Here is a 24,941-nt window from a genome sequence, read left to right on the forward strand (position 1 = left end):
GAGCAGTACAGGCTTCGCAGTTGTGTTCAACTGACCCGCACTTTGCACAAGCAGGAGTTCCCCGGCAAGCTGTCTGGAAATGTCCGTACTTCTGACATCAGAAACACTGTAGTGGGTTTGGAATATAAGGTCTGATGACATTACAGACCAGATATCCAGCCTTAATGGATGCTGGGCGATGTGGTGTATTAAAGGTCAAAATGAGATTGCGTGTAGGAGTCAGAACTTCTTCTTTTCTGGTGGAAATTCTCTTGACCTGTATAACGCCTTCTTCTTTAAGTTCTTCAAGCATCTCCTCTTCGGACACATCTATTAAATCCCAGTAACTGGTATTCCAGCAAAGAGATTAATATTCAAGAGCCGCTCAGAGTGTTTACTATTAGAGGTCTCGATCAGAATATCTCCTGACCTAAGTCTTTTTACAGACTTAGGAGCTCCAGCTCTGCTTTCTAATTCCTTTTGTACTCTAAATGGCGAGATTTTGCCAATTGCATTTTCACCAGTTGAGTGCATGATCAGGAAAGATCTGTTGCAGCAGCGTAGTGTCAAGGACACTACTGACACTATGCTGCTGCAACAGGATCTGGAAAGGTTGAGCAGATGGGCTGAGAGGTGACAAATGAAGTTTAACATTGACAAATGTAAAGTTCTACATATGGGAAACAGCAACCCCAGCTGGAGAAGGATAGATGTCAGAGTCAGTTTTCTGCCGTTTTGAAGTTCCTGGAATAGAACTATCTTTCTTTTTTGATGTCTGGGGTGCATCTGGCAGTCCAGATAAGTCCGAGTTTGATTTACTCATGACGTGCTCTTTTTGGCCACAGGAGATTATCTTTTTCTCCCAGGTTACCAGCCCTGCCATGTGGAGGCAAGAGTGGTGCCACCTAGTGACCAAGCGAAGAGATAACGAAATAGAAGAGATAGTATTAACGAAAAATAAAAAAGGGGGTTAAAGAAAGGTACTTTCCTCTCTGGGTTATATAATTTGAAAGATCTATTTAATTATAATGCTCAAGAGTTAACGGACTTGCGAAACTCAGGAGAAACGTATTTACAGTAAAGCGTATCAGATAATCACTATGAAAAGGCGCTGTGGTCACTAATATCACTTGGCACTCGGGGTCCCATATATAGCATATTACCTCTTCTGTTACTTGATTGTATATTGTACAATTGTGTACTTTGAGTTTTGTTTTGTTTTGTAGTACGTCTCAGATACATGAAGATGGGGAGATAGGAGTACAGCCTGTACATCCATAGTACAGCACTGAATAAAAAGGTAAGCTGCAGCCATTATCAACCCACTGCAGGATGGAAGCCTCCTCAACAATTCATGCTGAGGGAAATGGACCATAATCTGCCATGCTGGTCCAGTGCGGGTTGGCAGATCGACCGTATTTAGCAGTTAGGGGCTTGAACCCCGGTCTACTCAAAGAGCGTGTGCTACTGCACTCCTGACCACTCGGTTGCGGAGGCCTATAGCACCGAATACTAGGATCTAATTGTGCCTGTTCCTTATCTTTTGATTTCTCATCTCTTGCCAGCTTCTTTCTTTCTTGGTGTGTATCATAGTCTGATTGTGGTATATAGTCTGATATCATAGTCATCTTCCAGCATGCTTCATTGTCCTCTCTCTCTCTCTCCAAATACCTCTGAAACTTCCTTTAAAGTTATTTTGAACTTGCCATTCTTCAATTAATAACAGCACTGGTGTTATAATTAATAATGAAAGTTAAATAATGAAATTTAACCTTTTAACATAGTTTCTGTATTTAACATTTGTTCACAAATGTGAGAGTTTTTGATTTTTGTTCATTAAAAAAAAATCAACCCCCTCCCCCTTTTTTGCATTAATTACTATTTTTAATTTTCTAATGCAAAGTGATGGCCACTTCCAATTTAAAATCTTCCATATACCCTTATATCTTTTACTAGTTGTTTCAGATCCTCCCTATAACTATATAGTTAATTATGCTTTGTTTTGTTACTACTATGTTCCTTCCAGGCAAACTTGCATAATGGGGTATATGACAATCATACTCTGTATGGAATTAAAATATGGAACTTGTAATTAAGAGTGCATGACTTGTGCAAAATTATAGCCTTTAATAATAGTAGTGGCAAATGATGCAAGAAAGTAAACTTACATAGCATCAGCAAAAAAAAAAAAAAAAAAAGCTACTCACTTTACCCATCCATACCATCCAAGAATTTGTCTAATTCTTCCTTGAATTTATTCAAACTACTCACTTCCACAACAATAGATGGAAACCATTCCAACAATCAACCATCTGCTGGCTGAAGGCAAACTTCTACACATCTATTCTGCAACCCACCTTCATACTCAATCCATTCAAGGCTTTAACCACCTCAATTGATTGCTCTGCAGGTGCCTAGTCTCAAGATGCTGCAATTTGCAGAACTGAAGCCTTTCTTTTGTAAGAGCACCTTTTTGTTCCTTTCGCCAATCTGGTTGCCCTTCTCTCCACCTGCTCCAGCAGTTCTACATCCTTCCTAGAGTGAGGCCTTGAGACCAGTATACAGTGCTCAAGAACCAGTCTAACCATGGTCTTGTACAAAGCGATAATCACCTCCTTAACCCTGCTAGCAAAGTTTCTGAATATCATTAACAAAACTCCATGAATTGTCCTAGCAATCTGTCTGCACTGTTCAGAGAATTTCATATCTGACTGCACAATTATGTCCAGGTCTTTTTCATTTTCCACTACCTTGAGTGTAGTATCACAGCTGATAAGTTACTCTGAGATTACTGCTATCCACACAAGTACTTTTGCATTTATCAATGTTAAAATTCAGCTGCTATTTCTCAGCCCATCGACCTAATTTTCCTTGATCTTGCTGCGACAGCTCAACCTGATCACTGCCATTAATTACCCTGCCAACCTTTGTATCATCTGCAAACCCAGATATTAAGCCTGATGTACCTTTATCTTCATGGTCTACTTTCCTCTCCAATTTTTATAAAAAAATAATTTGTTGTTGTTGTTGGTGCATCAAAAACAGTGGCTACAATGCACTTAAAATTTTGTAGCCACAACTGTCACTTCTTACTCTGCTTTTCAAACTACAACCAAAACTATTATTTCCTTGCCCTCAGTTTCTACTGCTCTTTCTAAGGTATTAAACCATACTATTTACATCTTTATTTGATCTTTCAATTTGGCCATACACAAAAATTTAATTTGTAACAGCACCCTCTCGTTCCCCACCAATCTGGTTGCCCTTCTCTCCACCTGCTCCAGCAGTCTACATCCTTCCTAAAGTGAGGCCTTGAGACCAGTATACAGTGCTCAAGAACCAGTCTAACCATGGTCTCGTACAAAGGGATAATCACATGATTTTCAGGCAAGTTAATCACTTAGCTCCAAAATCTGCCCTATAATACTTTCCAAACATTGATGTGCTTATAAGAATGTCATCTATCACATTCATATCCACTTGAGAGGTTTATTCCCACTTGCTATAACCCATATACCTTAATCCCAGAAGCCCTAATTGCACATGCACTAATGAACGCTTGCCATAACTGCATATGTCTGAATCATGTCCCAATGGTAAGAGCAGGGGGGTGCTGTCAGTTGCCCAAAGCAAATATATAATTGCATACCTTCAGTCCTTTTCACTCTAATGACCCTTTACAGGTGGGGGTTGATGAGCAACTGAGGTAATGCTCCCTGGTGTTTCCATCTGCATTTGTCGACCTAAGAATTCGTTCAAACAGTAGCCAAACATCAGCATGACGTTTGCTCTTAACAGCAGGGTATAATATCTATTAAGGTTATTATTATATTATAATATATAGTTGGTGTGCCGGCTGGTTCAGGATCGTACCGATACCTAGAGCCGTGTTAACACTATGGCCAAACTGGCCATGGCCCTCAATTGAAGAGGGGCCTTATTTTCAGTGTAAATATTTTCTAAAGTAGTGATAAAATTTTCTAATAATTTTAATAATAAACCAAGAAAATGTGTAAAATAAAAGCATACTTAAACTTAACTTGTTAAGTGTTTAAATTTTATTCTTATAGCCTTTTATTGTACAATAAATAAGTAAAAGTTTCTATTAAAATTACTTTATTGTTACTTTATTTTTCCAGTCCAAAACCATAAAACATTTTTGGCCTCTTAATTTACATTTTTATCAAGGAATTGTGAATATTTATCAATTAATATTCACAATATAAGTATAAAACTGATGTAGTATTTGTATTTATATGTAAGTGCAATATATGTATGTGTGTATATATATGTATGTATGTATATATATATATATATATATATATATATATATATATATATATATATATATATATATATTTATATCAGCAAAACCATGCTGCTGTCGCCAAGTTTTTATTCTGGATCCGGGGTTCTTATGTATTATGCATAGCGGCCAAATGTTTCCATTTCATTATGTTCTTTTTCCAGATAAGTCAAAATCAACTTACAATCGCATGTTCCGATTAATTCAGCAGAAAGCATTGTGAATGGGGACAACGTTTCAACCAAGAAAATTCCAAGTTTATTACGAAAGTGTTGTGATTCATAGAAGAAACATTTTCTGATGCTGATGTTAAGGGCTGTTTATTTAATTTCAGTCAAGCAATTTGGTGGAAAGTACATTTAGGATTACGATTGGCACACATCCAGGAACAAATTGTCAGAAAGTTAGTGAAGTCACTGGTGGGATTAGCATTTGTTTCTTTAGAGGAACTAGAGGAAGCCCTGGAAAGAATCATTTGAGAACATCCACCCTCAGAATATCTTTCATATGAAAAGTACAGTCTTTATAAAATACTTCAAAACAAATTGGATTGGACCCACTGCTCACTTTCTGCATTATCACTGTGGAATCATCATGTTTATTTTGGTCCTCGGATAATAAATTGTGTGGAAGGATGGCATTATGCCTTATATATATCTGTGGAGCACCATCATGTTAATATATGGAAGATGATTACCCTTTTAAAAAAACAACAAGATAACTTTAAGAGAATACTAGGATTAGTAACTGTTGGAAATCTTCCACCTCATAAAAAATGTAAATACAAGGGCATTAATAACAATTAATGAAATTAACAGAAGATAGAAACGGAGACATTGATTTACACACTTTTGTGCAAGCAGTTGGTTACTTTCTTCCACTAAATGATTAGTATAATTTAAACTTTAATAAACTGTATTTGTATTTTAAACCTGTGTTTATTTCTTTATTTGATATCAAGACATTTGTATTTGTATTTTAAACATAATTTTTATTTGCATAAAGAAAATAAATTAATTATTATTTTGATGTTATTTGTTTATTTTTTTTCATTATGTTTTTGAAGTCCATTTTTATATTTTTATTGCTCCAAAAAAAAAAAAAAAACATAGGATACAGTTACATACACACAACAGAAATGTGATTAGGGCAAGCGGGATATAGAGCATATACTTTTAGGGCAAGTGGGGTAATGTCCTTGGAGAGGTGGGGGAGGGGGTAATTTTATGCATTAGTTTGAAACAAGATGGCCACCATTTGATTTATATTTCACAGACTATAAACAAATAAATTAAAATTTATTTATTTAATATTTCTATTTCAAACCAAATTTACAATACTTGTGGGGAAGGGAGGACAAAAGTGCACTCTGCTGGGATTCGTTTCCCCCAAAGAATTTTGACTCACTACCTTGAAGCAAGATTGCTTATATTTGAAATGTCTGAAACAAAATTTGTGATACTTAATTTAAAATACAAAACTGTCTAGTTGTACTAAAATCATCTTCATTTCAACTTGTATTATATAATAAATTGGAAATATCTCTCAATCAAGACCTGATTCACTAAGAGAAATTTCCATTTCTAAATTGCTCTCTGTCTGCACCATGAAAATCAATGTAATATGATAGTAAATACGATACAAATTGTCAAAAGAAATGCTAACTTACTATTTTTTACATTATATTTGGCAATAATAAAATGACAAAATCAAACATCCCAAAGCTAGTCAAAGAAATATTCACCTATGCATTCACATAGGTGAATATTATTGAACTGATGAAAGTAGAGCCATTTAGTATGCAGTAACCAAATTATGATGGTTAAAAAAAGCTATTACTAAAACTGCTCTGAATATTTATTCAAAACAAAACTGAGATAATGAAAATGTGGTACATATAACACATACAAGTAAATGAAATTGCATAACTATCCACAATGAATACAGAAGTGAGAAAAGTGGTTAAACTTTCATCCAAATTAATTTTCAAAGCTATTACCTACACCTTTGAACTGTAATTTACTTTTTTGAAATGAATTAGAATTAATGGTTAGTTAGAGCTCCCAAGTATTCGTCCTTTGGTTTTTGTTGTAGCTGCTTTTCTGATATTATAATGACATAATTCTACTAATTTTAATTATTCTATTAATACAAGTATTAGCATTATTCTACATTAGTTTTATAACTTCCTTGCACTATATGGTGCAAGGAAGTTATAAAACTATTATTATTACTAATTTCACTTCTTTGCCATTTAAGCTTTTAGCACTGATGGTACTTATCTTGCAAGCTGTCCAAGAACTATATTTATTACTGTGTCCAGGTTCCATGATATGCACAACGGAAACCTTGTTTGACTAGAGTGACATGGTAAGTTGTCACATGTGATTTGTTACGGAACTTTGATTGCCTTCACAATTTATTTCAGAGATATTTAAAGATTTAAAATGGACTTTAAATTTATCTATACATGATTCAACAAAAAATGCAATATACAGAAAAACTAGAGCATCTAAAGGCATTGTATGAATGATTTGTGTCTTTTTAGTCCATTAAGAAACAGTACATAAATGAGAGCTAACATATGTTCAATTTTTCCTATGTTCTATTAATATTTTAGAAATAAACAAGGAGTTACCTTTTATTCAGTCAGTAGGATTTCTTTTTTACTGAATCTCCTTATGCAAATAAGGAGATTCAGTATAAATACGAATGATACGTTACGATTTATGAAATGATACGCAACGTATCATTTCATAAATTACGAAATGATACGTTGAAATTAAAATGCACAATTTAAAATAATTTAAAACTCATAATGTGTTCCTCATTATTGACACACGGACAGCCCAACACTCCAGGATCACAGTGGTGTACCCCAACCCGACCCCAGAAATATTAAACCTCCCATGCAACCTCTAGTGAAGGAAGACATTTTGTCATAAATGCAAATTTGGAATATGAATAAAATGCTATTAAAATGAGATAAAAGTACGAAAAACAATGAAATTAAAAAATTCCTCACTGGAATACGAATAAAATACTATTAAAATGCAATAAAACAATGAAATTAAAGAATTCCTCCCTTAAGCGGACTAAAACTTTTCGACTAGTGTCGTGTTCACAGGGCGGAATGAAACTAATGAAATGTGTATGTTCGGAATCTTATAAATGGAGATTTAGTCTTTGGTACATATGCATTCGAATGACCACGAATCAGATATGAGAAATGGACGACGAATGTTAAGAGTTTTTTTGTATTTTCACTTCTAAAGTCTCGGCAATCAATAACTTAGTATAATTATGTTGAATATTTAAAATTTTGGCTTCATCAAACAAAAATGTATGATTTTCATTTATCGCATGGAATGCTAGTTCAGATGCGTTTGCACATGATGCACGGACTGATGCTTCATGTTGCTTAACCCTCAAGTTTAAAATACATCTAGCAGATCCAACGTAAGAAGAATCACAATCCTTACAAGAAATGTGGCAGAGGAAGTTGTGTGTTTGTTTAGAAGTCGATAGCACTGTATGATTTTTGAGTGTAGCATATAATTTACAGACCGGTTTTGCTACTATTTGCATTTCTGTACCTCTAAAAAGGTTGTTAATTTGTCTATACCAGTGCTCAACATACGACATTGAAATAAAATATTTTTTATTAATCCTGTCATTATGTTTGTTATTGATTATTTTGTCTTTAGCTTCTAATTTAATGCTATTGATAGAGGTAATTGGGTATCCTCTATTTAGGAATGTCCTCTACTGAAACCCAGATGCCTGAGAGAGGTTTTGGGGGCACTGCCCCAGATGTGAGGCACCCCCGTAGCCAAGTGGGCAGGAGCAGCAGTGCATAGCACATGCTTCTTGATTAGACCGGCATTCGAGCCCATGACCACCAAATACAGAGGATGCGGAAAGGTCAGGGAATGACCACTGCATATCCCGGAGCAATATGGCCTTAGTTGCTAATGCTCCTAAAAATCAAATAACAACAACAATAGCCCCAGATGTGGGAACAATATTTCATGGTAGCAATTTCTACAGAGTGAGCAGCTGTTTGGAAGAAAATTAATAGCAAGAGCAAAAGAGAAAACTATTTTTTTATATATATGCAGAGGAAGCAATATTTGTAATGTGCTTATGCCAAGAGACAGATTACAAGTCAGCGTAATCTCTAATAGTTAAGCGATCTTGTCTAGAAATCTGAGTGTCAGTGAAGATAAGCATAGAAGCAGAAGAATTCTTTTTGCAGGATATAAGACAGAACTGAGTTTTAGGATCGAAATCAACAAATTATCTTTGCCCTTCTGGAGAATTACGTGGAGATCAGCATTTAAGGAACAGGTAGAGGACATTGAAGAAGTTGATGTTGTTTGTGCAATGCAAAGTTTCTCAAACTGAAATGCATGTGCTATCATCAGGAAAACTATGGATAGGATTTCCAGTCAATGAAAGAAGGTCATTAATATACAAGGGGGAAAAGAGCAGGAGAAAGAACTGAACCATGGGGAATGGTTCAGTTCTAAATGGTTCAGTTCAGAATGCCAGCATTAGTGGAGAAGTCAGAAAGAAAAACTGTGCATGCCCGGCAATCCAAAGGTCATGGTCGAATCCCACCTCGGGCTTGGGTCAGAGTAGAAAATGCAAAAACTTTGGAAGGTGCATTATGGCCACAGAAGCCGATGTGCCAACAACTAACAAAAACAAAAAAAAAAAAAAAAAAAACTGGATACCCAAGGCATACCCTAAAATGAAAGCTTATGTAGAAGACCTTTATGCCAGACACAATCAAATTGAAATGTCAAGAGCAACTGCTTGAGTTGCACCACAATTTTCCACTGAATTTGTCCACAGATGGGTAACATAAGCCAGTGGATCAACACTGTCAGAATCCATAATGACAATCACTGATCAGATGGAAGGTTTCTAGACAGTTTAGGAGTTGGCATTTAATAATTTCTCTATTGCTTTAGAGAGAAAAAAAAAAAAAAAAGAAGTACAGTGGGATAATAATCAGATGGAAAGGATTTGTCACCCTTTTTAGGAACTGGCTAGATGTGAAAATTTCCAAGCAGAAGGGAAAATACTGGTGAAATAAGAAAGTGTAAAATGGCAACACAGAACACAAGTAAGCTTAGAAGCACAGGTTTTGAGAACAAGTAGAGAAATACCACCAGGACCTGGTGCTTCCTTGGCATCAAGACTGTTCAAAATTCTTCTGACATTCTTTTGATGAAAGACCACAGGAGTTGTTGTTGTTTGGTTTTTAGGAGCATTAGCAACTAAGGCCATATTGCTCCGGAATATGCGGTGGTCATTCCTTGACCTTTCCGCATCCTCCATATTTGGTGGTGACGGGCTCGAACCCCGGTCTAATCAAGAAGCGTGCGGTACACACTGCTGCTCCTTCCCACCTGGCTACGGAGACGCCGACCACAGGAGACATTGAATGGAATGGTAGGAGGTGGTCTACCAAGTTCATTAATACACGAGTTTTTCTACTCTTAGCCTGTTCAAATCTTATCTGGAGTGATTAATAACTGCCTTACAATTGTTACAAGCTTTGGTGTAAGCAGAAAATGAAACTTGAGTTTTGGATGTAAACCAGTTGCGACACGGCAGGTGATAAGCAACATTCTTATCCTGAAACAGCCTTAGCACATTTATTGGAAAACCAAGGTTTAGATAAAGGAGATTTTAAGGTGGAGTGTGGAATAAAGTATAATGATCATGTCAGTGAAATTATTCTTGTAGAGAATAATTTCACTGACATGATCTGATCAAGGAAAAGAAGAAAACAAATTTTGCATTCTTGTAATGCTCAATATGAGGTTGAGGATGGCCACGAGAGAAAGGCTTCATTGGAGAAGAGACCATTACCAAGTTGTAATTGAGGTGCCTTGAGGACCACTCACCTCACCTTGTACTTAGAAGAATTTCTTGTGAGAAAAAGATCAAGGGTGTTGGCTGTGTGGTTAGGATTGTCTGGTAGGTAAATGAAAAATCTGTGCAAGGCCATTAGAAATTTCAAAAGCCTCAGCATCTCAATCAGCTGGCTGGGTTTGTATGACTAGAAAACAGAAGTCAGCTCGAGTTGTGAACATTAAAATCACCCAAGGAAATACCCCACTGTTAAGAAAGTTTGACTGAAGAAAGTCAAGTTTCAAAGAGAGGAAGTGAAAGAGTTTCACGTGATTAGTGGAGAAGTCAGAAAGAAATGGAGAATGACAGAGACAACGGATAAATTTGACAGAATGGGATAGAGAGATTTTAAACCAGATGAGACTGAAACGAGGAGATTCCAAATTACTAAGTCTCTGACAGGGAATATCAGAGCAGACATATGCACAAGTACCACCTTTGAAGCAAAGGGAATTGCAAAGTGAATAATTAGGACATATGAGTTGGGCAGTGGTTTGAATCAAACAATCAAACTGGACTTTTCATAACATCTATACTGACAGGTCACGGCTCCCTAGATGCAAAATTAACTGCATTAGGGTTGATAGATGATCCAAACTGTACCTGTGGAGAGGGCAAAGACTGGGCACTCATTTTCTATGAATGTATAATATATGACATCCCCAGAACTCAACAAAGAGCAGAAATTGGCCCTCATCCCAGGGGACAAGAACATTTATTCATAAGAGGAAGAATATAAAGCTTTTACAAATTTTACACAAAAAGTATTCGAAATGAGAAGAAATATCCAAAGCAGGACAATTCAGCCCCCAGCAGCCAAACAATAATCAATAGCTAAAAATGCCTATGTCTCTAATCACACCCTGACAGGGCAGATGTATTCAGCACCCTAACAGAAAACTGAACGTGACTAAACCGGATTGACCAGGGTTCCCCCCAGACATATCCTCCCTTAAGCAGAAATCTGGGGACCCCTGATTTCTGCTTACACACCTGCTATGTAAACATGTAGGGGAGGGAGATTTGCAGGTAGAAGCAGCGTAGCTAAAAAAACACTAGTAAGAAAAGGGATGGATGCAATGCAGAATAAAAAAGGAATGAAAGAAAGAGTGTGAAAGACTGAGTAAATGGGTTGGGCACTGAATGATGACAGAGTGTGAAATAGGAATTGTGGTAAAAGGGAATGAGTGCTAGATTTGGCGAAAGAGTGACCCAGTAAGGGAGGAAGAGGGAGTGAATGAGCATTATGGTAAATGGGACTGAGTGAAGGAATGAAGAAACTGGCTGCATGAACAAATAATAACAGTACATTTTAGCTTGTATACACTAACAGAAACTCTATTATAATACTAACAACATCAGCACACACTGCATCCTTCCCTGGCTTGAAAATCGCAGCTGGGCCAGCACTCCAACTGAAAAATAATAGTAAGTTGGAGTGTCCTGAGAGTACAGAGCAGAAAGTAAGAATTGAACAAATGAGAAGAAAATCAGAAGAATGAATGAGAGTGTGATTGTATGAGTGAAAGAACACAAACGACAGTGCCATAATTAAGTATTGACTAACCATAATTTAACTTCTTCCTAACTCTACTTATTTAGTCTTAGTTATTATCTACTAGTATATTGATTTAATTTACACACCATTGCATCCCCCATCCATGTAAGAAAGAGGATGAATGAGTGGAGAAAAAAAATAAAATAAATAAAATAAAATAAATAAATAATAAAAAAAAAAAAAAAAAAAAATATATATATATATATATAACTTAACAGAAAATGTAAAAAAAAAAGTAAAAAGCACAAAACAGAATGAAAGTAGTGTGAATGTGGATTACGAGCAAAGCAAATGTGCCCCCCCAATAGGATGATGGGCGGATGACCTAGGTCAGTGGTCTCCAAACTTTTTTGGTTGTGCACCCTTATTTTACTTAAAAGGACTAGTACATATCCCGGAATAAAAAATTAAATATATAAGTTTAATATTTTTTTTCTTTATAAATCATTTACATGTAAGGCATTATATCGAAAATTACATATAATTTTAAAAGTTCACAAATAAAAAAATACAAAACAAAATTAAATTGAAGTTCAAGCACAAAATAATATGAAATCATTAACGTAACAGGTGTAGTAAACAATGTAATACTATTTGTTTTATTTATTAATTTACATGGTATGCATTATATCTAGAATCACATATATAAAAATCATATATAATTTGAAAAGATCACAATCTAATTCGATAAAAAAACAAAACAAAATTGAAATTAAAAGTACAAAGCGATATAAATCAAATCAAAAGCATTTTTTGTGGGAACAATGTGCTTGAATGTTTTTCATTATTGCTGTGTATCTGGTTTTATATTTTGGAACATAGCTACCCATAGATCTGGTTCCAAGTTAAGTTTATTTCTAAATGTGGTTTTAATAATAGTCATTGTGCCGAAAGTCACCTCACATAGCTACGCTGATCCAAATGGAAGGATTGCATCACCTGCTCTGCTTATCAGATCATCCCATGGATCATCTTGTGCACCCCACTTTGGAGACCACTGGTCCAGGCGCTCTGCCATCTAAGCAGACACCATCCTGTGGCTACTTAGCCACCATGGTGAGATGCTGATACTGTCCAGCAAGGGCTGCCCCATGGCTAGTGTGGGATAGAGCATGTGCTCTCTCTAACATAGGGATCACTTTCCCCCAACCTGGATGGCAACCCCCCTCACCTGGTGGGTCACCCCCCACTGTCAACTGTTATATCCTATCCCAGACCAGGATTGGCATTCTGACCTGGGGTGCCATCTGCCCCCCCCCCTTCTCTCTACCACCTTACTCCCCCACTTCCTGCCTTTCCACTACTATCTTCCATTTTCACCTTTTTTTTTTTTTTTTTTCTGGGCTCTCCCTGTCTGTAGCTTTGGCTACCACAGCATTCACCCCACCAGTGCTTTCATACTCCCTACTGCCTCCTCATAGCACTAGATGGTAAACTAGAGGTTTATGTGTGAAAACACCACACCCCCACACTAACACTTCACAAATACTCATTAACCTACATAAATCTAGCCTTTACAGTTTTGTATTTATTACATTGCCTGATGCAGAGTTGGGAGAAATCCCCAGTGCTGCATTAAAATGAACACTATACACTATGTTCACAAGTTTTAGAGATGGCTGGGTGACTGCCTTTACAACTGATGCAAAAGGAAGACTAGGCATTACAGTCACCTTGGGTGACTGTAATGCCTTCGATTCACAATTAGGACATATCGAGTCGCTTCTGCAGACCATTTAACAACATCTAATTTCTAACATTTATAACATCTTATTGGGTTCAGAATATAAGGACAAATACAAGACTTTTCACTAATGAAGGCAGGTTTGGTGAGCTAAATTAAGTATGATTCTACAAGTTTTGGAACAAAGCTTACTATCTTTTTCACCATAATTCTTTTTGCCTGTGTGACCTTCTGCAATTCCTGGACAATTTCCTCCTCTATCCATTAGGTCCCATTTTGAAATTACACCTCTGGAGGTACTGAGTGTGGTATGTGGGAACACCTTAACTAGAACTCTACCAAATGAGGTGAGTCTGAGTGTTTTGATCTCTGGTGGTCTCAACCAGCAAGTTGCCAGATTTCAGTATTTGAACTATTCTCAGGGAATTGGCTACACTTTCATCAATACATTTCTGTATGAGAAACAGCAATAGATTGCCTATGGGCTGGTTTGTTAAAGAATGCAGAATCAGGAAGCTTGGATATTCCATTCAGGGAGCATCCGTCTTCAGTCTCTTTCGGTTAGTCGAGTTGTTATCGGGTTGATGCAAATCCATACAATTTGCAATCTTAATCGGTGGAAAATTGTCACAGTCCATGTTTTCCTCCTTTTGGCCCTGGGGGTTAGCTTTACCACCCAGCTTTCTGGCTCTGCCACAGGGAGATAGGAGCAGTGAACAAACAGCTGAGTTGGTTTGTTAGTACTGTTAGAAAAAGAAACAAAAAGATGGATTTCCTTTCTTGGCTTCTGCTTACTTCTTGAAGTGTCAAAGCGTTACTCTAATATATAAATAAAGAAAATGGTAATTGAAACAAATATAATTTATTTGCTTAAAGACTCTTTGGAGATAATGCTTTGAAGAACACACAGAAATTGCTTGTCCATGGAATGATTGGCACCTGGTGTCTTTGGAACAAGGTAAGCTATGCAGAAGGAATGGTTAATATTTATATTTATTAATATTTATCAATTTTATGTGCTGATTCCAAGGATTTAGATCTGGATGAAATGACTCAAAGTTGAAATTTCAATGTTTTTTTTTTTTTTTTTTTTTTTTGTTAGTTGTTGGTGCATTGGTTTCTGTGGCCATAATGCACCTCCCAAAGCTTTTGCACTACTCTGATCCAAGCCCGAGGCGGGATTTGAACCCGTGACCCGTAAAGTTACCAGGCAGGTACTTTACCCACCCGGCTTGCCTGGTCGGCAAAATTTCAATGAATATGTAACAATATGTTTAATAAACTATATTTGTTATTTTAAAATTTTAATAAAATGAACCGAATGAAATAAACAATAAAATCTATAATTTATTTTCAAAGTGAAAAATCTTTTTCAGCTTATATGAATAAGGAATTTGCCCTATGTAAAATTTTCATTTTTTTGGGGGGGGAGAGGAAGCATAGTCAGAAGGATGGAGGAGTTTTTCATGCTCTTGTTTTTAGTGACCCTCATTTCTACATTATGCCTTCTAGCAATCCTGTTAAGTGTACCTTATCACTAGATGGAAGGGGAAAGGATGGTTAGGTTTACCCTTGGGGGGGGTGAAAGTTCTTCACTATGTTATTAATTACTCTTAATGTTTTTCTCAAAGTATTTGTAGTAAATCAAGGTATCATCAGTTATGATTTATAATCCCAGTTTTTACAAAAAATGGGATAATCAAAGTGATAATTTAGGATGAATGCGGTGTCCATAGGCTCCCTTTGGAGATGTCAATTTTAACATCCAGGAATTGCAGGGTTTTGCCGTTAGTATCAACACAAAATTTGGTGGTTAGGTTTACTAACCACCTAGGTTTGGTGGTTAGTGGCTTTGGAAGAAATAAAGCTCTTTTTCACTCTGCTCTGTACTATGAAAATATCATCCATGAACTGAAGCCATTTTGTATGTATCTCTATGTTCAAAATTTGACATAAATGTCTGCAAGAAGGGAGAGGTGGTGGTGGTGATTCTTTTTTGTTCATAGAACTGGTCACATATTTGAAGTAGGCTTCAAATATGTGACCAGTTTCAAGGATTCTTTGAGATTGTTACTGCTTAAGAGATAGAGAGTATTAGTTGAGGTAGGGTAATAATTAGGGTGATAATTAGTGAATATTGCCCCAATGTCAAAGCTGACCAACATAAGGGCACAGCTCTTTATGTTGGTCAGCATATTCTCAAACTGGGGTTTGAGAATATGCTCCCTATATAATCTTAATCAGGAACTAACCACCATCAAAACAATAACCCTGACCATGATCCATTATCTACATTCCATTTCTATTCAGGAATAGGAGATACTGTCAACAGGATTGCCAAAAGGTATAATGTGAAAGTGCAGTTCACTGGCAACAAGGAAAAACTCCTTAGTTCTTCTGAGAACCTCCTCCCCTCCCAAAGCAATAAGAAATGTAATATACTGCTTGGATGAGTACAGGAAATTTTACATAGAGTAGACCCTTAGGAAGTTACAAAAGACAATAAATGAGCACGTGCACCACACAACCAAAGAGAATATGGTTAAAAGAATATTGCCCATAACTATATTAATAAGAACCACAAATTCAAGAAAAAAAATCCCAACATCTTAAATGCAACTCATTACTAAAATTGGCACAACTTTATGAAAGCCTTCCATATACAAAAGGGTTATAGTAACACCATCAACAGGCACATTGGCAGGGGTAACCATTCCTCCTGCATGGCTCACCTGTTCCAAGTCTGAGAAACCTCTCACAGCAGTGACTACACACAACCCCCCCCCCCCTCCAGACACCCAACTGAAAAGTGATGGCTTCCTCCTGCAGACCCTTAGGTATCCCAAACAACAGAACAAAATATTAAGCCATTCCATGACATGTCACCCAGAATACTATTTTGCTGTTTCATAGGGTTTTTTGCATTCTGTGGAAGCTTTTGTACTGAAAACTTATTAATGCTTTATTGTTAAATTTATAAATTTTTATCATGGAAGAAGGAGGCAAAGACTTCAGAAACATATGGTTTAAAAGATCTTTGTCTCTGCAATATACAATAAATAATAAGTGCAGCCATTATCAACCCACTGCAGGATGGAAGCCTCCTCAACAATTCATGCTGAGGGAAATGGACCATAATCTGCCACGCTGGTCCAGTGCGGATTGGCAGATCGACCGTATTCAGCAGTCAGGGGCTTGAACCCCGGCCTACTCAAAGAGCGTTCATATATACAATATGTATATTGTATTAGATGGCTTGGCGATACTTTTTTTTTAGCCAGTTTTAAATTTGTGCTCATTGTGGATAAATTTAGTGGGTGTCACATTTGGAGCCCCTACCAAGACAGTTCCCCAAGGTGGCCATTCTTGTTTCTTAATTCTTTTTGGCATTAGTACCAGCATTCACAACTTTAATAAAATAAGTATTATTCCAATTTTAAGAGTACACAGTGGAACATACTGGAAATCATCAGCACTGTGTTAGGATGCAAGCACCTGTATTCGGGTGCTCTTGCTCTCAAGGGCATCAAAATAGATGAAATATTACTACCTTTTCATGTAATGTAGGGCACAACTTATCCAACAGTATGCTAGGTTAGGGGACACTCAGGCTCGGCACAAGAGGATGCAAGTGAACAACTTGCCACAGGCACCACCTAAAATAGGTGCTGCTAGATGCACTACTGCATCATGTTAAGATGCAATATGAATTAGGTGCTGTAACAAGGTTTTGCCTCAGATGCCATAAACACTAGCGCCATTTCTGGGTAAACCGTCTGATTTGTGATTGAAGTGGATTGCAGAATGCCACAGTGGTTTGTTATAAAGGTCAGAGATAAGGTTCCAGTTTAATATTTAGTGGTTAGTTTATTTAATCAGTAAATATCCTACTCAGTGATATGTTTAGTAATTTATATCTTTGATTTATATCATTCACTCAATTTTTCTGTCCGAGAGAGGGAGGAAATGGAACCAGTACTGGAAAGAGGAGATTACTACCCTAATGTTATTTCTATTTATTTATTTTTGACTTGAATGGTCTTCTTTTTCTACAGTCTGCCATTCTATTTCTGATATAATTGGCCAATGTAGACTTCTGGGCGTTTACAATTCAGATTATAGGTGATATGCTGGGAGGGAGAATTCGTGGGGTTGCCTAGCTTAGAATTTTTATATAGCTTTTTCATGGTGTTGTTTATGAACCAGGTGAACTAGTCATTCCATACTAGGGTGTATATTATATGTAGGATAGATACGAGCACAAGTCCTTAAGGCTAGAGACTTGGGGACCACAGGGGATGCTCATAACTACATCAACCTTCATACTGTTGGGTAGCGGATCTATAATTAAGGATCAAGCCCGCATGTAACTGTCATTGATAATCAGTTAGGAATTAGGATTCCATTTCCATGATGAAAGAGATGTGTGGGCTGAGTGAGTTGAGCAATGGGCAGAAATCATTCAGGATTTCTATGCTGTGGTTACAGATGATGAGAACGTTATCAATGAAATATATGTATATCATAGGTATATACTGCAAATAAGTGTTAAGTGTTAGTTTCAAGATCAGCTATAAGTTTACTGCTAGGAAGAGTTATTGATCTTGTATCCTCCAATAACAGCTGTGTTGGGTCGATGCCATCGTTAGATAAAGCCTGATCACTATGTCATGTTTGCTAATCCGTTGTGCTAACTGGGCCGAGAGGTAAAGGTCAGTAGATAGAGATTAAGACTTTCGTTGCCTTTGTTCATTATTAGTGTTGCTGTGTTTGTATGTTTTTTGTGCTATTTCATCTCATAAAAGCGCTTTGAAAATTTTAATAATGCCTGGAAAATGTTCCTGGATGCTGTGGAAATTATAAAGGTGGTCTGAAAGTACATATCTTTGGCTTTCAATTGAAGGATACTGTTTTAACTAACAAATGGTTGAAAGCGATACCAAGGAAAGACTTTGTGCCATCTGAACATTGAAAGGTAAGTTTGCTAAAATAAGTTTGTGGTTTGTTAATAATAGTTATCTAAAATAGAAGTATTTTAACATTAAAGAAATGATAATATATAAGGAAATGAAACAGATATATTCTTGTCAGAATATAGAAGCAAATTTTGTCAGAATTTCGGCTTTTGTGGTTTCATTTACAGTTGTGCCCTCATATCCGCTGATTCAGTTACCCGTGGTTAACCACAGAAAAAAAAAAACTTAACATGTACTACTTGTGTGTCCAATATGATGCTTCCCTTTATATTTTACGATGTCAATTTTAAATCGAATAGCTTCCCTTTATTTTTTACAATGTCGCATATGGTTTGGTCACCAACATTATAATGGTTATTTAGAGATTTAATAGATAAATCGTTTTCAAACTTCTGTTGTTGTTGTTATTTGGTTTTTAGGAGCATTAGCAACTAAGGCCATATTGCTCCGGGGATGTGCGGTGGTCATTCCCTGACCTTTCCGCATCCTCCGTATTTGGTGGTGACGGGCTCGAACCCCGGTCTAATCAAGAAGCGTGTGCTACGCACTGTTGCTCCTTCCCACCTGGCTATGGAGGCGCCTTTCAAACTTCTGAATAATTTCAAGTTTTGGTTTAATTTGAAAGCACAACTCTTTCGTTTGCCCATCATTTTCGCAATTCTAAAAAAAAAAAAAAATTCGACATCCCTAACATAAATAACAAAACAAACTTTGTCCTTTTGCAATGCAACGGAACACAAAAATTGACGCAATGCACTAAATCAAACTGAACATCTGGTCTCTCTCTTTTTTTTTTTTTTTTTTGAGCAGTAGGTGTGAAGACAGCAAGATGTTAGGTACACTAATCTTCCAATGACGTCTTATAATGCTGGTTCTTGTTGCTTATTTATGACTTGCAAAATATCTGTTTATACCTATTCTAGTTATTACTTAAATTTTATGATTTCTGGTTGATTTATTTATTTATTTTTTTTTAAAATTGAAGTCATGAAGTGTCCCAGTTAATCCGGGACACTTTATGACTTCATTAACAGCTTCCCGGTTAATGCAATCCTGGTAAATCGAGAGTCTGATGTATTTTATTATTACTGTATTTAATATTGGTAATATCTTACTGTGTGTTTAATTTATCAATTAAACTTTATTATATGTACACAAGTACAAGAAAATCACATTATATATGGGGTCAGCAGGTGCTCACTTATATCTGCAGTTTTAGCCATCCACGGTAGGTCTTGGAGCGTATCCCCCATGGATATAGGGGTATTACTGTATATACATTTATATAAAATGTTCATTTCATGTATTGTATGTTTGTTTAAGAAATTAAAAAATCTCAATATTTGTACAATACGTAATGTTAATTTTATTTATTGAAACTTTTAGTGTAGATAAATACGCGAAGAGTACTTATATGCAACCTTTGATAAACTACAGGCCCGTGAACGCAGACTGAGGTATCTTTAGTTGTAAAAGCTAATAACAATCATCTATGAGATGATAATAACAAGAAAGTGAAAATTTGAAAGAGAGCATAACATTCTATTTATATATTTCATATTGTAACAGGTATGTGAGATTCATTTCAAGCCATCCCAGATAGTTAGAAGGACATTTGAATTTAATGGGAGAAAAAAAAAAAGAGAATCGCCATAGATTTCAAGCATCCAAAATTAATTCACGGAGCTATTCCATCACAATTTCCAAACTGTCCAAGCAATTTGTCATCACAGGCATTTACAGGATAACAGTCCCAAAAAGAAGAAGAGAAGATTAGAAGAAAAAAACTTTGAGAAGGTGCTGAAAAATAGTATTAAGAATAAATATGATTATGAAAAAGCTCAAGAATTTCATACATTCCCACAACTAGCAGAGTGCCTGAAAAGACATATATTAACTGAATGCTGGCAAGTTATTTCAAAAAATAACTGTATTGTGTTTTTATATTTAATATTTCAGCCAGCATCTTCCATTGTCTATTGAATCATGATTAGTATTTGTATAGTGCTGAAAATTACCATTTAGGCAAGTCAAAGTCACTGGAACTTCCTATGAAGGTGTACAGTTTAAATCAGATTACTGACATCTTAGAATAGATACCAATAATTTCCAACAGCAGTGATGTTAATATTTCTTTTGTTTTAAATGCTGCTCGTAGTTTACTGAATTCAACTGTGGGATACATTAATAGCAAGAGAGCATCAGTGTTTAAATTCATATATGAACAATTACATTTGTTACGATGTGAAAAGAATGCATACAGATCTTCCACCAAAGTATTAATATTTTCATATTTGGTGTTTTCGATATCTCCACATGCCTGCAAATTTCTACAGCATTCTTACTTATCCAAGTACTATTTGTAGGTTCTGCTCTTCTCTAAATGCAAAAATTCCAGATCATTTTCTGATGTATGCTAAACAGAAATTGGCTTTTTTAAATTCTTCAGAACACAAAATTATCTTAATGATCGATGAAATTCATCTGAAACCTTATATTGATTACAAAAGTGGAAGCGTACCAGGAAATTCTTTTGATAGTACTGACACATCTACAGGTGCTTATGTATTTATGATTGAAAGTTTATTGTCAAATTGCAAAGATGTCATTTATATTTTATCTGTGAAAAAAATTATTGTGGTTTGGAGAAAATTGGTTATAACGTTGTAGAAACTGTAAGTGATAATAATTCAATTAACAGAAAAAGTATTTCACTATTTACAAATCCTCCACAGCTGAGTATTTTTTATCATAGTCAAATGTAATTACTATATATTGTTATTTATTATTTCAAAAAATTATATCGTTACAAGCCCTAGAGAAAGTATACTTGAAGTTACGTAATCAGAGAGATTTCTTATCATTACTTATGTTAAAATTCTTCAAAACTATTGAATTTTCATTGAATAATGTTCGCAGAAATGGTCATTTTGGAGAAATAATTTTAAATTTGCTAATTAATTCGATTATCAATATTTTGCTCAACAATTATTGTAAAACAAAAATGATGTATTAAACGTAATACATCAAATGATACATAAACCTAAACTTCAAACATTGAAAGAGAGCTAAATTTAAAGTAAAATAATTTCTGTTCAACTACAGTAACCAAATTATTAGATTTAATGAATAAATGTATACATTAGTCGGATTACAAATTAAATGTAAAACATTAAAAATGTAATAAAACAGTTAACTATAAAATGTGTTGTCTTCATTTTTTCAGAATGTTATGATTAAAAAGAATTATTACACTTAAGTATCAAAACTGAAATTTTTTTATTTCATTTATTATTAATTTCTTTTTTGTATTGATCCTTGCAACATACATTGCTTTCCATTATACACAGAACACAAAGTAGATTTACATTCAACTCTTGCTTTCGCTTTTTTAAATTCTGTGCAGCTTTGTGTGCTTTTTATAGCCCACAGTACTTAAAGATATGATCAAAAAAGGGAATCCTAATGCAACTAAAAATTCAAATTAGGATGAGACAGCTCACTGAGTTTAATTTGGTTTTGTCTGAACAAATGTAAAGACCCTTCTGAGGGTCCTCCTCAATGGACAATTAAGAATAAACTTTAATTTTTTTTTTTTTTTTTTGTTTTACTATTAACATAAACATCTAAATGTGCTAGAGCTCTCTGCTGGTTTTCCCAGCTAAAGACACAAATGTTTTCTCATATATGTTATGGGAGAAAATATCATTCTGGGAAATACTGGTCTGGAGATTCTGTTGAGCTGGTAAAAGAAATTTTTAATTTGGGCTACCTTGTGCTGGTAGGACCTTCTGAAGAGACCTATTTAGATGGGGGGGAGGGAGGAAAGAGAATTGGATATGTAACTAGAACTACTACTTATTTTGAATGCAACCTTAAATTCTTGCCTTCTCTTGTGAGTATCTAAAAAGGAATGGTGGTACGCAACATCACTGCTTTCTGTCTCCCCTCACCCAGTATTATTGATATCTGCTTTCAGTCTGACTTTCAATTTTCAGTAATACTAGCATGCATAGGTTTTCTGGCATTGCAAGTCAGTCTCTGGACCAACCACTCCGTCACTGTGAAGGCTGGTATAGTTTAAATTCTCATGTAAGTTGAATTCACAGCTACTTTGGATCTGATACATCCTAATATGCAACAACTACCCAACCATGTTTATAAATAATACTATGGGGGGTAGAAGGCATAGAAAAATTCCAAAGTAAGAAATGCTGAGACTCCTTCCCACCATCCAACCCTATTATCAAGATTCAGGTGGAAAAATTAGTCAGGAGAGCACCCATGCACAAAGCCAAAACATATTTCTAAGGTATCAAGAAACTCAAACAGATTCCCAAATTATACTGCATCACTTACCCCTCCATAGAAACAGACACACACCTACAAAATAACCTGTAAATGCCAGAAATCAAGTGTGGGTCACTTCCAGCCTAAATGGTAAATGAAAGCTAGATTAAAAAAAAAAAAAAAAAAGTTAAATTTTTCCACCACAACTCAGCAAAATCCAATCACACCACTACTTCCTAGAATGACACAATCGCCAGATAGTTGCAAAGGATTATCAACAGAGTGCTGTAAGCAACCAGCTACTCAGCACTTATGACAGCATATGATTCTCAACTAGTAAGACTCAAGTAGACTCAGCAGCAATCAGAACTTTCAACACTTTTCCTCTTCTCTGTTTAAACACTTTCAACATATTTGTTTCAGTTTATGCCACTGCTAAGGCAAACCAGCAGACAACACTGAAAAGGCACTTAATGTTTCTTTTAGGTTAATAATTAGTAAGCTTATATATAACATGAAAATTAATTTAATGTATGGCCACTGAAAGTGGTGTGTTGGTAATTGAGAGGTACCAGCACATCTGGTTCAAATAAAACCAATTTAAACAAAGTGACTTGACTTAATTTTAGACAACAGAAAAAAAATTAGGCCATTACTTGAGAGCTACAACAATGCAACACAGCCTCCAATGAGTGAGAAGCCAATAAGCAATACCTTAGCTTCTCTATGCTACAATTAGCTTGGTTTAGTTCTTTTACAATGCCTAATGAACAAACTTCATTTTCCTTCAGATGCATTTTAAAAGGAAAAATATGATGTCAACATAAAGAAGATCCAGAAATAGTGGTACTTATGGGATTAAAAGAATGGCATTTTTTTCATAAACATGCTAGTCTTCACAGAAACGTTACTTATACTTTACAATTAAAGCAGTCTTTGGATACCAACTCTTATAAATGCATACCTAAAAAAATTATTTTTTCCTTTAGGGTAAATGTAGATTACTACTTACATGATAAACGAAGTTTTAAGAGACCCTGCTTAGAATCTGCAATTTTGTCTGGTGGAACATGTTTACGTAAGGCAGATAATCTTGGTCTTCTTGGAGGAGGATTTTCATCTACAATAAGGTTATCTTCATCTGAGTCAACAAAATCATATATAGAGTCATTTTTAAGAGGAGCAAGCTTCTTTTCTTTATCTCTGTAATTATTATATACATTATTAACATTATTTTAGTTACTGGAAAATATGGATAAAAAAAAAAAACAAGTATAAAATTGCTAAAGAATATTAGGTTGCTTTTATTTATTAATACTTTAAAATATGCTTTGTTTAATTAAAGCACGCAAATTTTTTGTTGCAGATATATGATTTTATTTTAAAGCAGGCATGTAAAGGCATAATGAACACAAAGGTTACTGGGACATTTTTTCTACATTAAAATAAAACCGAATTAATTGGCATCATATACAGCCCCTCTCTCTCTGTGTACCTTCTTCAGTAGTTTAGACCACTGTTGGTTATATGAAATCATATAAAAGATACTGTGAACTTTCACCCTATTTAAAGGAGATGTCTAAAATATTTATTAACCAAATTATGAATGAAAAAAAAATAACACTTCAAAGAGCCACAACACAAAAAGAATTAGTTTTGAATAAAAGTAGGTTAGTTTTAGAATAATTTTGAGTTTTTTTTTTTTTTAACTTTTTAATTACTAACTGTGGTTAATAAATAGTTTTAAGTGTTCTAATCACATAAGTTAGCTTATTTTTGCACTTAGCTAAGGATTTAATAAGTTACAACTTCATATTCATAGAGCCTTCATCAATTGATGATCCTGCCAAAATGATTGATGACATCGTAATGAAAGTAAGAATTTTTTTTGTATAATTTTACTTGGTATAAAACAGTACAATTTTCTCTCTCTCTCTCTCTCTCTCTCTCTCTCACACACTCACACTCTCTCTCACACACACACCACCTAGTCTAAACCTCTAAATTCATGGTCCTCCAGCTCTAGAATCATTTATGATGGTGAAAATTCCATTCTCATTCATTTTACTTTTACCTCTCAGAGCTTTATATGCCTCAGTCAAGTCTCTTTTAAGATGCCTAGTTTACAAGTTCTGTAGCCAGTTATTTGAAGTCTTTCATCTCACAAATGCTCTTTTTCCGGTGTATTTTTTTTATTTTTTATTTTGGCTGATGCTATAT

At 35.3% G+C, this 24,941-nt stretch overlaps 1 protein-coding gene across 1 annotated transcript in view; it reads right to left on the bottom strand.

Moving 5' to 3' along the window:
- The window catches only part of LOC150086849 (histone lysine demethylase PHF8-like), a 445,826-nt gene that overhangs the window by 146,733 nt on the left and 274,152 nt on the right, over window positions 1-24,941 (bottom strand). Inside the window, exon 14 of the mRNA XM_090371623.1 lies at window positions 23,734-23,924. Coding sequence (XP_090227749.1) covers window positions 23,734-23,924 — 191 coding nt within the window. The remainder of the gene's footprint in view (window positions 1-23,733; window positions 23,925-24,941) is intronic.

This window comes from Mastigoproctus giganteus, chromosome 4 (genome assembly GCF_048544385.1).
Source record: "Mastigoproctus giganteus isolate SK-2022 chromosome 4, ASM4854438v1, whole genome shotgun sequence".
NCBI lineage: Eukaryota > Metazoa > Arthropoda > Arachnida > Uropygi > Thelyphonidae > Mastigoproctus > Mastigoproctus giganteus.